The 13,002-nt window shown below is 51.5% G+C and overlaps 1 protein-coding gene across 1 annotated transcript in view; it reads right to left on the bottom strand.

Moving 5' to 3' along the window:
• The window catches only part of LOC140735276 (otoancorin-like), a 70,547-nt gene that overhangs the window by 33,399 nt on the left and 24,146 nt on the right, over positions 1-13,002 (bottom strand). The window contains exons 11-15 of the mRNA XM_073060144.1: positions 9,403-9,543; positions 6,448-6,503; positions 5,126-5,243; positions 4,174-4,247; positions 2,299-2,434 (exon numbers count right to left, since the gene is read on the bottom strand). Coding sequence (XP_072916245.1) covers positions 2,299-2,434; positions 4,174-4,247; positions 5,126-5,243; positions 6,448-6,503; positions 9,403-9,543 — 525 coding nt within the window. The remainder of the gene's footprint in view (positions 1-2,298; positions 2,435-4,173; positions 4,248-5,125; positions 5,244-6,447; positions 6,504-9,402; positions 9,544-13,002) is intronic.

Below are 13,002 nucleotides of genomic sequence, written 5' to 3'. Positions count from 1 at the left end.
ATCCAGGACAGTGTGATACGGGGAGCAAGCTGTTGATACGCCAGCCAGGACAGTGTGATACGGGGAGCAAGCTGTTGTTACGCCAGCCAGGACAGTGTGATACGGGGAGCAAGCTGTTGTTACGCCAGCCAGGACAGTGCGATACGGGGAACAGGCTGTTGATACGCCAGCCAAGACAGTGCGATACGGGGAGCAAGCTGTTGATATGCCAGCCAGGACAGTGCGATACGGAGGGCAAGCTGTTGTTACGCCAGCCAGGACAGTGTGATACGGGGAGCAAGCTGTTGATATGCCAGCCAGGACAGTGCGATACGGAGGGCAAGCTGTTGCCCATGCAGCAGACTCCCCCTCTCTACACAGCTGGTGGATCTAAAGGAACGATACCAGCAGCATCGCAGGAATTGCCAGTCCGCATCGAACTCAATGTAGGATTGCCTGAGGGACTCCAGCTCTGGATTTTTCCCTCGGGGTTCACTCCCAAAGCCTTCCCAGTGGGTGTGTATAGCCACAAGGCAGCGGAGGTTTGAGATCAGAGATTTCCTTCTCCTAGATGAGCTGCCAACCACGGCTGATATGCCCCATCTGCCCAAAGTGACTAGTTTCATGGCGCCAGTAATCCGCCTTTGCGCCTTCTCCTGTCGGTAGAAACGGTTTCGCTGGGCTTAGTAGCTAAGCCGCACGTGAAGGCCAGGAGCTGGATGTGCATGTCAGAGGCTGTTTGAGATGCACGTCATTGGGAACATTTAATAGGTTATCCCCATGACAACCTTAAGGAACCTCAGGTTTAATATCACTGATAAATGTGATGGAATTTGTTGTTTTGTGGTAGCAGTATAATGCAATACATTAAAACATTTACAACATTACAATAACAAAAATATATTAAAAATTAAATCAAATAAGTAGTGCAAAAAGGGAGCAAAAATACTGAGTAGTGTTCATGGGTCCATTGTCCATTCAGAAATCTGAAGGCAGAGGGGAAGAATCTATTCCTAAAATGTTGTGTGTGCTCCTTCAGGCTCCTGTACCTCCTCCCTGATGGGAGCATTGAGGAGAGGGCATGTCCTGGGGGATGGGGGGTCCTTAATGACAGAAGCTGCCTTTTTGAGGTATCAGCTTTTGAAGGTGTCCTAGGGCCCGTGACCGAGTTGACTGTGTTTGCAACTTTCCACAGTTTTTTCTGATTCTGTGCAGTGGCCTCTCCGTACCAGACAGTGATACAGCCAGTCAGACTGTTCTCCACAGTACATCTGTAGAAATTTGCTAGAGTCTCTGGTGACATACCAAATCTCCTCAAATTCCTAATGAGATATACATTAGCTGGTGGTGCGCCTTCTTCTTAATTCCATGAACATGTTGGGCCCAGGATATGGTAGATCTTCAGAGATGTTGACACCAAGAGCGTTAAACTGCTCCCCTTTCCACCACGGACCCCTCAATGAGGACTGGTGTGTGTTCCCTCAACTTCCCCAAGTCCAATTCCTTGGTCTTACTGATGTTGAGTAGAAGAGTTGTCGTGCCGTACAGCACAGGAACAGGTCCTTCAGCACGGGAACAGGTCCTTCAGCACGGGAACAGGTCCTTCAGCACACGACTAAACGCCCATTCACACTGTTGGAACTGATTGTGGGTTTCAGGAAGGGGAAGCCAAGGAAACACACACCAATCCTCATCGAGGGATCAGCAGTGGAAAGGGCGAGTAGATTCAGGATCTTTGGTGTTGACATTGCCGAGGATCTGTCCTGGGTCTGACATATTGACACAATCACGAGGAGGGGATGCCAGTGGCTGTATTCCATCCGGAGTTTGAGAAGACGTGGTTTGCCACCAAAGACTCTCGCAACTTTCAGGAGATGCGCCACCATTCTGGTCTGGAGGCTCCAACGTACAGGTTCACAAGAGGATTGTAGAGTCAGTCAGCTCCACGACAGGCACCACCCACCCCACCATCGAGGATGAGAGCGGCGTCCGTCACTAAGGACCCTCACTACCCAAGACATGGCTTCCTCATTGCTACCGTCACGGTCAAGGTACAAGAGCCTAAAGACCCACACCCAGGGTTTAATCCACGAACCCTACCTCCTTGTTCTGTTCTTCTTTCTGCACTGGTGGTTAGCACATGCACTGTGGGCAGCAGGCCCAGTTCCTGTTCTATACTGCTTTCTGTTCCTCTTGTTGGCGGGTGTCTGTCAGCGGGGAATGGAGGTGGGATATCTGCCTCGGGGGGCAGGGAGTTGTGCGGGGAGGGTTGTGGTGAGTGGGTCAGTTAGCGGATCTCCCACTCAGCGCCAGACTCACCAGGCAGCGCTCTGCTCTGCTGACTACCACCGCCCTCTTTGCCGGGTCGGGAATGATTGACGACAAATCCGCTTCAGACAGTGCCGCTAACAGCGGCCGGCAGACAGAGGGCGGGCTCGTGGCCAGGACCCCAGCCCTGGGCAGAGGAGAAACAGGTCACAATGGGAGGTTGCTCCCCGGCTGCCCCCCACCAAACCCATGGCCCACACACTCCCACCACTCGGCCACACAATCTCCACCAGCACACACACCCCCCACATATACCGACCCCAAACCCACAGACACACACACCCACATATACCGACCCCAATTCCACAGACACACACCCCCACGTATACCCATCCCAATTCCAGACACACACCCCCACGTATACCGACCCCAATTCCACAGACACACACCCCCACGTATACCCATCCCAATTCCACAGACACACACCCACATATACCGACCCCAAACCCACAGACACACACCCCCCACATATACTGACCCCAATTCCACAGACACACACCCCCACATATACCCATCCCAATTCCACAGACACACACCCCCACGTATACCCATCCCAATTCCACAGACACACACCCCCCACATATACCGACCCCAAACCCACAGACACACACCCCCACGGATACCCATCCCAATTCCACAGACACACACCCACATATACCGACCCCAAACCCACAGACACACACCCCCCACATATACTGACCCCAATTCCACAGACACACACCCCCCACATATACCGACCCCAAACCCACAGACACACACCCCCCACATATACTGACCCCAATTCCAGACACACACCCCCACGTATACCCATCCCAATTCCACAGACACACACCCCCACATATACCCATCCCAATTCCACAGACACACACCCCCCACATATACCGACCCCAATTCCACAGACACCCCCCCCCACGTATACCCATCCCAATTCCACAGACACACACACCCACATATACCGACCCCAATTCCACACACACCCCCACGTATACCCATCCCAATTCCACAGACACACACCCCCACGTATACCCATCCCAATTCCACAGACACACCCCCCCACGTATACCGACCCCAATTCCAGACACACACCCCCACGTATACCCATCCCAATTCCACAGACACACACCCACATATACCGACCCCAAACCCACAGACACACACCCCCCACATATACCGACCCCAATTCCACAGACACACACCCCCACGTATACCGACCCCAATTCCACCGACACACAGAGCGATACAACGCAGAATAAGCCCCTCCAGCCATATTGCCCCGGCAGCCCAGGACAATACTAATTGAACCCCAACCTAATTTACACGTCCTGATGAAAGGACGAAAGAAAGGTCAACTGTTTACTCTTTTCCATAGATGCTACCTGAGTACTTCCAGCACTTTGTGTGTGTTGCTCAGATATCCAGCACTGCAGATTTTCTCTTGTTTGCAATGACTGGGACATCCTTGGAATGTGGGAGGGAACCAGAGTACCGGGAAAACCCACGCGTTCCTTGGGGTGGATGTACAGTGATTTCTTGCGGAGGACATTGGAATTGAACTCCGAACTCTGACCCTCCATGCTGTAACAGTAATGCACTAACCGCTATGCTTCCACAGTGCCCAGTATACACACTCATACACACCACACACCACCCACGTCTGCACACCCACCATCACCCACCCCCGCCCACGTCAATCTCAGCCAAGCAACAACCCCCCCCCCCCCCACGGCCGCAGCCACATCCCAACTCCATCTCCACCCACCCGACCCACCCTCCCACAAAGCCACCACACCGACCCCACCCACACCACTCCAGCCTACAGCCCCAGCCATCCTCACCCTCCCTGCTCCCCGGGCAGCGGCTACTCACGGCAGGGTGGCGAGCAGGAGAGGAGGCAGTGAGTCGGGTTCCAGCCGCAGAAACCTCCAGGCCAGGCAGTTCAGCTGGACGGACAGGAGCAACATGTTACGGACAGGCACCGCCGAGGAAGTATGCGTTGTCGGAGTTACTGAGGGGGCTAGTATCACCGAGAGAGACAAAGGGCTTCTACAAACACCAGCTTTTGGCACCCCCCACCCAACATTACCTCTAGCCCTCTGGGGCAGCAGCCTGACGAGAAACCATTGCGAATGAAGGACCAACCAGCAACTCTCATACACCAGCACAGGGTTGACGGGCTGAACAATCTCACTCCACTGGGTGGGATCTCAGGAATGGTGTCTACCTGGTCAACCACACTGGTCAGGGCTCTCACCATCAGGTGGCTTCAGGAAGTAGCTCAGCAAGGAAACAAGCCCCTCAGCCCTACAGTTCCAATACCGACCGAGGAGTAAGCTCGTCCCACGCCCGTGTCCCTCCGAACCTTTCCGATCCATGCACCTGTCCAAGTGTCTTTATTCGTCATATGTACATTGAAACACACAGTGAAAGGCATTGATTGCATTAACTTCCAACACAGTCTGAGGATGTGCTGGGGGCAGCCCACAAGTGCCTCTTTCCTCCTGGTACCAACATAACACACTCACAACCCACCAAACCAATCCGGCATGTGTCTGGACTGTGGGAGGAGACCGGAGCACCCGGAGGAAACCCATCCGGCCACGGGGAGGACCTACAAACTCCTCACAGACAGCGGTGGGAACCGAACCCGGGCTGCTGGCAATGTCAAAGCATTACGCTGCCCAGGTTTCCATCTTGTTGGATCTGGCTGTGCGCACGCTGGCCGCCACCAATCCAATGGGACAGGAGTGACGTCATTGGTCAGGAGGAGACTCGAGTGTCCCGGGAATAGTGACCGCTGCCTCTTGGTAGCGCCGCTTACCTGGTGGGGTGACAGCAGGGCGAGGCTCTCCTGGAAGAGGGCACGAAGCCGGAGGAAGGTGGGCCGCTCCAGGGAACGGAGGTGGCTGCAGGTCAGGCCCCTTGCCAGCTCCCCGAATCTGTGCAGGCAGACAGAAGCAGAAGCAGTGAAGGGTGACAAAGCCAGGGTCTATATCGATGGGGGGAGGGAGGCCTCACCCCAGCCACAGCAAGCTCCCAGAAACTGTGGGGGGGGGGGGGAGAATGGACAGAGCAGCATGACTGAAAAGGAGGGTCTGTCCTGTCAGAGGGACCTCCAATGCAAACATTCTCCCAGGAAGACAGCAGGAGCTTTCACTGGGAAATCTGATGCAAATGAGAATGGGAGAAGGAAGATAAAGAGAGAGTGAAAGGGGGAGAGAGACAGAGAGGAAGAGGGGGAGAGAGAAGGAGAGAGAGGAAGAGAGGGAGAGAGAGAGATAGAGAGGGCAGGATGGTTAGCGAGAGGGAGGGATGGATAGAGTGTGAGGAATAGAGAAAGAGAGACGAGAGATAGTTAAAGGGAATGGGATAGAAGGAGATGGATAGAGGAAAGGGTGTAGAGAGAGGGAAGAAGAGTTTATATAGAGAGAAATGGAGAATAAAAAGAGGAGGAGAGTAGCAGAGAAAGCCGAGAGAGAGAGGGAGAAACTGAGAGAGACAGAGTCAGACAGACACACAAACAAAGGGAGAGACAGAGAGAGAGAGAGGGAGGAGAGTGAGTGATGTGCTATCAATAACTCTAGGAGACTGGAAGTAGAGTACAAAATGATTGATGCACCATCAATAACTCTCTCTGAGACGTGAAGGCGAGATATCGGCTTTTATTACTGGAAGAAAGAACAAGCAGTAGTTGACCACCATACTACATCCTGGAGACTAGAGGCCGGGCTTAGGCCTCAATCGCCTTTATACCGGGGTCTGTGGGAGGAGCCACAGTCAGTGGGAGGGGCCACAGGAGCAGTCAGCAGGGGGCATGTCCAGACAGGTATATGTAGTTCACCACAATGATAGGCTTTTATTAACAGCGAAAACGGGCACGACCATGTTGAAGACTGAGGGAGGAGCAGTGCCCTAATCACCTTTATCCAGGGGTCTGTGGAAGGAGCCACAGGAGCAGTCAGCAGAGGGGTGTGTCCAGACAGGTATACATAGTTTACCACAGTGAGTGAGAGAGGGAGCAAAATATTCAAAGGGAGAGTGACTTGTGAGGAAGACCCATTTTTGAACACTTCCTTATCTGAACCAAAGGAGACCTTTCCAGGGACCAATTATTGGAAAATTAAGTTCCCACGTGCTCCTTACCGGATAATTTCCTGGATGGGCAGTGTGTCTGATGCCAGGTGGTACAGGAACAGAGCCTGTGGGTGACAGGGAAAGTCATAGCTGAATATGACAGAAAGGGAGCACCATCACGTTCCTTCCCCTCCCTTCCTTGTTTTTGTTACAAACATACAAAACTTCATTCAAATACAAAAGACCTACAAAGCTTAGGAGTTACAATATTGTTAATGAATCCAAATGAAAATACAATTATAATGTACTCAATTCCCTGGAGGGCCCACCCTTCCCAGCAATCCCCACTGAACCCATTGGGATTGCATGCTCCTGAGCAAGGACACCGGGCACAACCATAGCCCTGGAAGGGGAGTAGGCATTCGGCCCAGGCAGAGCCCTCAACAGCTGCTGTCCGGACCCTCAAATGGCCCTCTTGGCCAGGCCAGGAGGTCACACGGGCAACCAGCCCCCCCCTGTACTGGGTGCCCACAAACCCATTCCTGCAGCAGCCTGACCCAGCAATTAGGGCTGGTTTTGTGCAGGTCTTGTAGCTTTAGTTTTTGGTCTTGTTTTTGCCTGGTGGATTTGGAGCTCCTTTCTAGGGAACGCGCTAGACGGTAGCTCGATATTAATACGCAGCAGCCTCTCCGGATGCTGGATTGGGGATTGCCAAACATTATGTGGATTTTCTGGTGTAGTCTGTTTTGTCATATGCTTTTGTGATATCATTCTGGGGGAATGTTGTCTGATTTTTTAACTGCATTGCATTTGTGGTTTCTAAATGACAATAAACTGAATCTGAATCTGGATTTCTGACAGTTATAATGTCACCTGTGGGGGGTCGGGGAGGGGTGGCACACTGAAGCTTGGTGCAGCCACCGTAAGAGCTCAGGGGGATAGGACAACTCCCTGGGCTTTACCCGCTCCCACACACGTGCCCCTCAGAGAACGCCACGGATTAGATTAGCTTTCTTTGCTATGTGTAAGAGACACACGGTGAAATGCGTTGTTTACATCAACAACCAACACAGGACAGGGAGAGGGGAATCATGGTTGGGGAAAGGGGGAAGGGAGACGGGAGGGAGTGGGAAGCACCAGAGAGATATTCTGTAATGATCAATAAACCAATTGTTTGGAATCAAATGAACTTACCTGATTTCTCAGGGTTGGGTGTGTCTGCACACGCCACCCCTGCCCCTGGCACTCCTTCTCTGCCACCCCCCGGTCCCTCACTCCTTCTCTGCCACCCTACACTCACCATTCCCAACATCCTTTGCTCCCACCAGATTTACAAACTCGCTCTCCGCTCCACATTGACAAATACAGTCGGTGCAAAAGTCTTAGGCTCCCTAGCTGTATACAGCGACCTCAGACTTTTTTGCACAGTACTGTAGGTATATTATTGTAAGTTATAGTGATTTTATCTATGGCTCTGTATTGCTGCCACAAAACAACAAATTTCATGGCACATCAACGATAATAAGGCTGATCCTGGCTGAAGTCAGGCAGCATCTATGGAGGGGTGTGTGGCAGAGACCTTTCATCCAATGACTACAGACCAGTGGCATTGACCTTCCACATCATGAAGACCCTGGAGAGACTTGTTCTAGAGCAGCTCCGGCCTATGGTTAGGCCACACATAGACCCCCTCCAGTTCGCCTATCAGCCCCGACTAGGAGTTGAGGATGCCATCGTCTACCTGCTGAACCGTGTCTACGTCCACCTGGACAAGCCGGCGAGCACTGTGATGGTCATGTTTTTTGACTTCTCCAGTGCGTTCAACACCATCCGCCCTGCTCTGCTGGGTGAGAAGCTGACAGTGATGTAGGTGGATGCTTCCCTGGTGTCATGGATTATTGATTACCTGACTGGCAGACCACAGTACGTGCACTTGCAACACTGTGTGTCAGACAGAGTGGTCAGCAGCACTGGGGCTCCACAGGGGACTGTCCTGTCTTCCTTTCTCTTCACCATCTACACCTCGGACCTCAACTACAACACAGAGTCTTGCCATCTTCAGAAGTTTTCTGATGACTCTGCCATAGTTGGATGCATCAGCAAGGGAGATGAGGCTGAGTACAGGGCTACGGTGGGAAACTTTGTCACATGGTGCGAGCAGAATCATCTGCAGCTTAATGTGAAAAAGACTAAGGAGCTGGTGATGGACCTGAGGAGGGCTAAGGCACCGGCGAACCCTGTTTCCATCCAAGGGGTCAGTGTGGACATGGTGGAGGATTACAAATACCTGGGGATACGAATTGACAACAAACTGGACTGGTCAAAGAACACTGAGGCTGTCTACAAGAAGGGTCAGAGCCGTCTCTATTTCCTGAGGAGACAGGTCCTTTAACATCTGCCGGATGATGCTGAGGATGTTCTACGAGTCTGTGGTAGCCAGTGCTATCATGTTTGCTGTTGTGTGCTGGGGCAGAAGGCTGAGGGTAGCAGACACCAACAGAATCAACAAACTCATTCGTAAGGCCAGTGATGTTGTGGGGGTGGAACTGAACTCTCTGACGGTGGTGTCTGAAAAGAGGATGCTGTCCAAGTTGCATGCCATCTTGGACAATGACTCCCATCCACTCCACAATGTACTGGTTAGGCACAGGAGTACATTCAGCCAGAGACTCATTCCACCGAGTTGTAACACTGAGCGTCATAGGAAGTCATTCCTGCCTGTGGCCATCAAACTTTACAACTCCTCCCTCGGAGTGTCAGACACCCTGAGCCAATAGGCTGGTCCTGGACTTATTTCCACTGGGCATGATTAACTTGTTATTATTTAATTATTTATGGTTTTATATTGCTATATTTCTTCACTATTCTTGGTTGGTGCAGCTGTAACGAAACCCAATTTCCCTCGGGATCAATAAAGTATGTCTGTCTGTCTGTCTGAATTGCTCTCTGTGCGTGTGGCACAAGATCCGCAGATGCTGGAATCCGATGTGAAGAAATGAGCAGCTGGAAGGAGGTAAGACAAACCTGACTTCTCCTCAGCTCCTTCCGCTCAAGGTGGCTGATGTTGTAGCTCTCCAGTGGAAGCAGGCCCTGCAGGGGCAGCTCCTTTAAGAAGGGACCATCCAAGAGGTCCAGCAAGGCCGACACATTCCTGGAATCTGCAATCTGGGAATGGGAGCATAAATAGTCAGATCTGAGGACAAAAAAAAAACACTTTTATGAAATATTGGTTACTGTAACACTATTACAGCACAGTGACCAGGGTTCAACTCCTGCCTCTGTCTGTAAGGAGTTTGTACGTTCTCCCCATGACCGAGTGGGTTTCCTCGGGGTGCTCTGATTTTCTCCCACATTCCAAAGAAGTATGGGTTAGTAGGTTAATTGGTCACATCAGGACTGTGAAAATGGCCGAGAGGATCACAGGGGACATTTACCAGGAGTGCTGTGTATACAGGGCCATTAGTATGATCAAAGATCCCACTCGTCCATCCAGCGTCCTCTTTAACCTTCTACCAGCAGACAAGAGACACTGATGCATAAAGACAAGAACAGTCCGGATAGGAAACAGTTTCTTCCCTCAGGCCATTAGGCTTCTGAACTCCCAGCCGCATCACATTTGAATTGTCACCGGATAATTAGTACTGTACCTGACAATATTTAATTTATACACTTCACTTTGTTTATCTATGCGTAATTCATTTGTGGACTTAATTCTTACTTCCCTAAGTTATTGTGTGTTATGTGTACAGTACTAGTGTGCTTTACACCCTGGTCCAGAGAAACGTCATCTCGTTTAACGGTACATGTGTATATAGTTAAGTGACAACGAACTGGACAAGAGTGAAATTGGGCATCACGGGCTTGTTTGGATGTGTTATCATGCTGAATCACTAAACAAATAAATAAATAAACTTCATATCCGAATAAACCTGCAGCTGCGACAAAATGAAGTCTCAGAACGTGAGGGGTACAGACAGGATGACAGCAAGCAGGCTTTTTCCCCTCAGGTTGGGTGAGACGAGAACTAAAGGTCATGGGCTAAGGGTGAAAGGTGAAATGTTCAAGAGGAACATGAGGGGGAAATTCTTCACTCAGAGGGTGCTGAGAGTGTGGAACGAGCTGCCAGAGGAAGTGCTGGATGTGGGTTTGATTTCAACATTGAAGTCGGGGGTATGGAGGGCCGGGGTCTGTGTGCAAGTAGGTGGGACTAGGCAAGAGATCAATCAGTATGGACTAGATGACCAGTTGCGGGACTCTGTGTTCTGGTTTAGTACCACCCCGATGTACTTGTGAAATGATCCACCTGGAAGACACACAAACAAATACTTTTCACTGCTTTTAGTGTCCATGACAACTCCTTCCCCCCACGGTGAGCTCTCACTGTTTCCAGCAGCTCTTGTTAACGGAGGCCTGGTGACTTTAAACCCATTGAGGTTTTTCATATGGACAGGCCCTTCAGCAAATGATTTGTTCATTCAGATCGAGAAACAGGCTTATTTATCACATATACATCAAAACATACAGTGAAGAGTGTCTGCGTTACACTAGGAAGGTCAGCTTCTTTAACCTACCCTGAAGAAGTTTAAATCTTCTCATCAGTGAGACCCTCCCTCTGTGATCTCTGCTGCTCTCCAACTCTTCGACTGTGTGCTCACCCAGACCCGCTACCTATCACCTTCCTGCTATCCTCCTGCCCCTCGCCCTACCTTTTCATTCTGGTGTCTTCCCTCTTTCCTTTCCTGTAGAAGAGTCTCAGCCCGAAACCTATTCATTTCCACAGATGCTGCCTGACCTGCTGAGTTCAGGTCAGGAGCCTGAAGACACACACTCAATGATTCAGGAACAGCTTCTTCCCCTCTGCCATCTGATTTTTGAATGGGCATCGAACCCACGAACACTACCTCACCACTTTTTTATTTCTATTTTTGCACTATGTATTTAATTTAACTGTAATTCAGTTTTTTCTGATCCTGATTGCTGTAGTGTTGTATGTGTGATGCCAAGGAAGGTCAGGTCAGCATGGACTTAATGGGTCGAAGGACGTGCTTCTGTGCTGTAGTGTTTCATGACTCTACAATTCGAATCGTCCCCATAAACTGCAGGTTCCAATTACCATCTCTGCTCATCCCCTGAGACACAAGAGACTGACTGCAGAATCTGGGACCTGGAGTATCACACAAACCACTGGCAGAACTTAATGCATCGAGCGAACAGCAGCTATGGAGGGAATTGGAGAGTCCACGTTTCAGGTTGAGACCCTTCAGCCGGAGTCCTGACCTGAAATGTCGACTCCCCATTTCCCTCCACGATGCAGTCTGACCTGCTGATCCAGACACCGTGATTCGGTCCGACCTGCCGATCCAGACACCGTGATTCGGTCCGACCTGCCGATCCAGACACCGTGATTCGGTCCGACCTGCCGATCCAGACACCGTGATTCGGTCCGACCTGCCGATCCAGACACCGTGATTCGGTCCGACCTGCCGATCCAGACACCGTGATTCGGTCCGACCTGCTGATCCAGACACCGTGATTCGGTCCGACCTGCTGATCCAGACACCGTGATTCAGTCTCACTGGCTGATCCAGACACCGTGATTCAGTCTCACCTGCTGATCCAGACACCGTGATTCAGTCTGACCTGCTGATCCAGACACCGTGATTCAGTCCGACCTGCTGATCAAGACACCGTGATTCAGTCCGACCTGCTGATCCAGACACCGTGATTCAGTCCGACCTGCTGATCCAGACACCGTGATTCAGTCCGACCTGCTGATCCAGACACCATGATTCAGTCTCACCGGCTGATCCAGACACCGTGATTCAGTCCGACCTGCTGATCCAGACACCGTGATTCAGTCTCACCTGCTGATCCAGACACCGTGATTCAGTCCGACCTGCTGATCCAGACACCGTGATTCAGTCCGACTGGCTGATCCAGACACCGTGATTCAGTCCGACCTGCTGATCCAGACACCGTGATTCAGTCTGACCTGCTGATCCAGACACCGTGATTCGGTCCGACCTGCTGATCCAGACACCGTGATTCGGTCCGACCTGCTGATCCAGACACCGTGATTCGGTCCGACCGGCTGATCCAGACACCGTGATTCAGTCCGACCTGCTGATCCAGACACCGTGATTCAGTCTGACTGGCTGATCCAGACACCGTGATTCAGTCCGACCTGCTGATCCAGACACCATGATTCAGTCTCACCTGCTGATCCAGACACCGTGATTCAGTCCGACCGGCTGATCCAGACACCGTGATTCAGTCCGACCGGCTGATCCAGACACCGTGATTCAGTCCGACCTGCTGATCCAGACACCATGATTCAGTCCGACCTGCTGATCCAGACACCGTGGTTCAGTCTCACCTGCTGATCCAGACACCGTGATTCAGTCCGACCTGCTGATCCAGACACCGTGATTCGGTCTGACCTGCTGATCCAGACACCGTGATTCAGTCTGACCTACTGATCCAGGCTCCACAATGCAGTCTGGCCTTCCCGTGACAACGTACGTTTCCCCGGGTGCTCCAGTTTTCTCCCACAGTCCAGGTTAGGGTTTGTGAGTTGTGAGCGTGCTGTGTTGGTGCCGGAAGTGAGATGACTCTCGTGGGCTG

Source organism: Hemitrygon akajei, chromosome 11 (genome assembly GCF_048418815.1).
Source record: "Hemitrygon akajei chromosome 11, sHemAka1.3, whole genome shotgun sequence".
Classification (NCBI taxonomy): domain Eukaryota; kingdom Metazoa; phylum Chordata; class Chondrichthyes; order Myliobatiformes; family Dasyatidae; genus Hemitrygon; species Hemitrygon akajei.
Note: the sequence above shows the minus strand (reverse complement) of the source record. Positions and strands in the feature narration are given on the sequence as shown.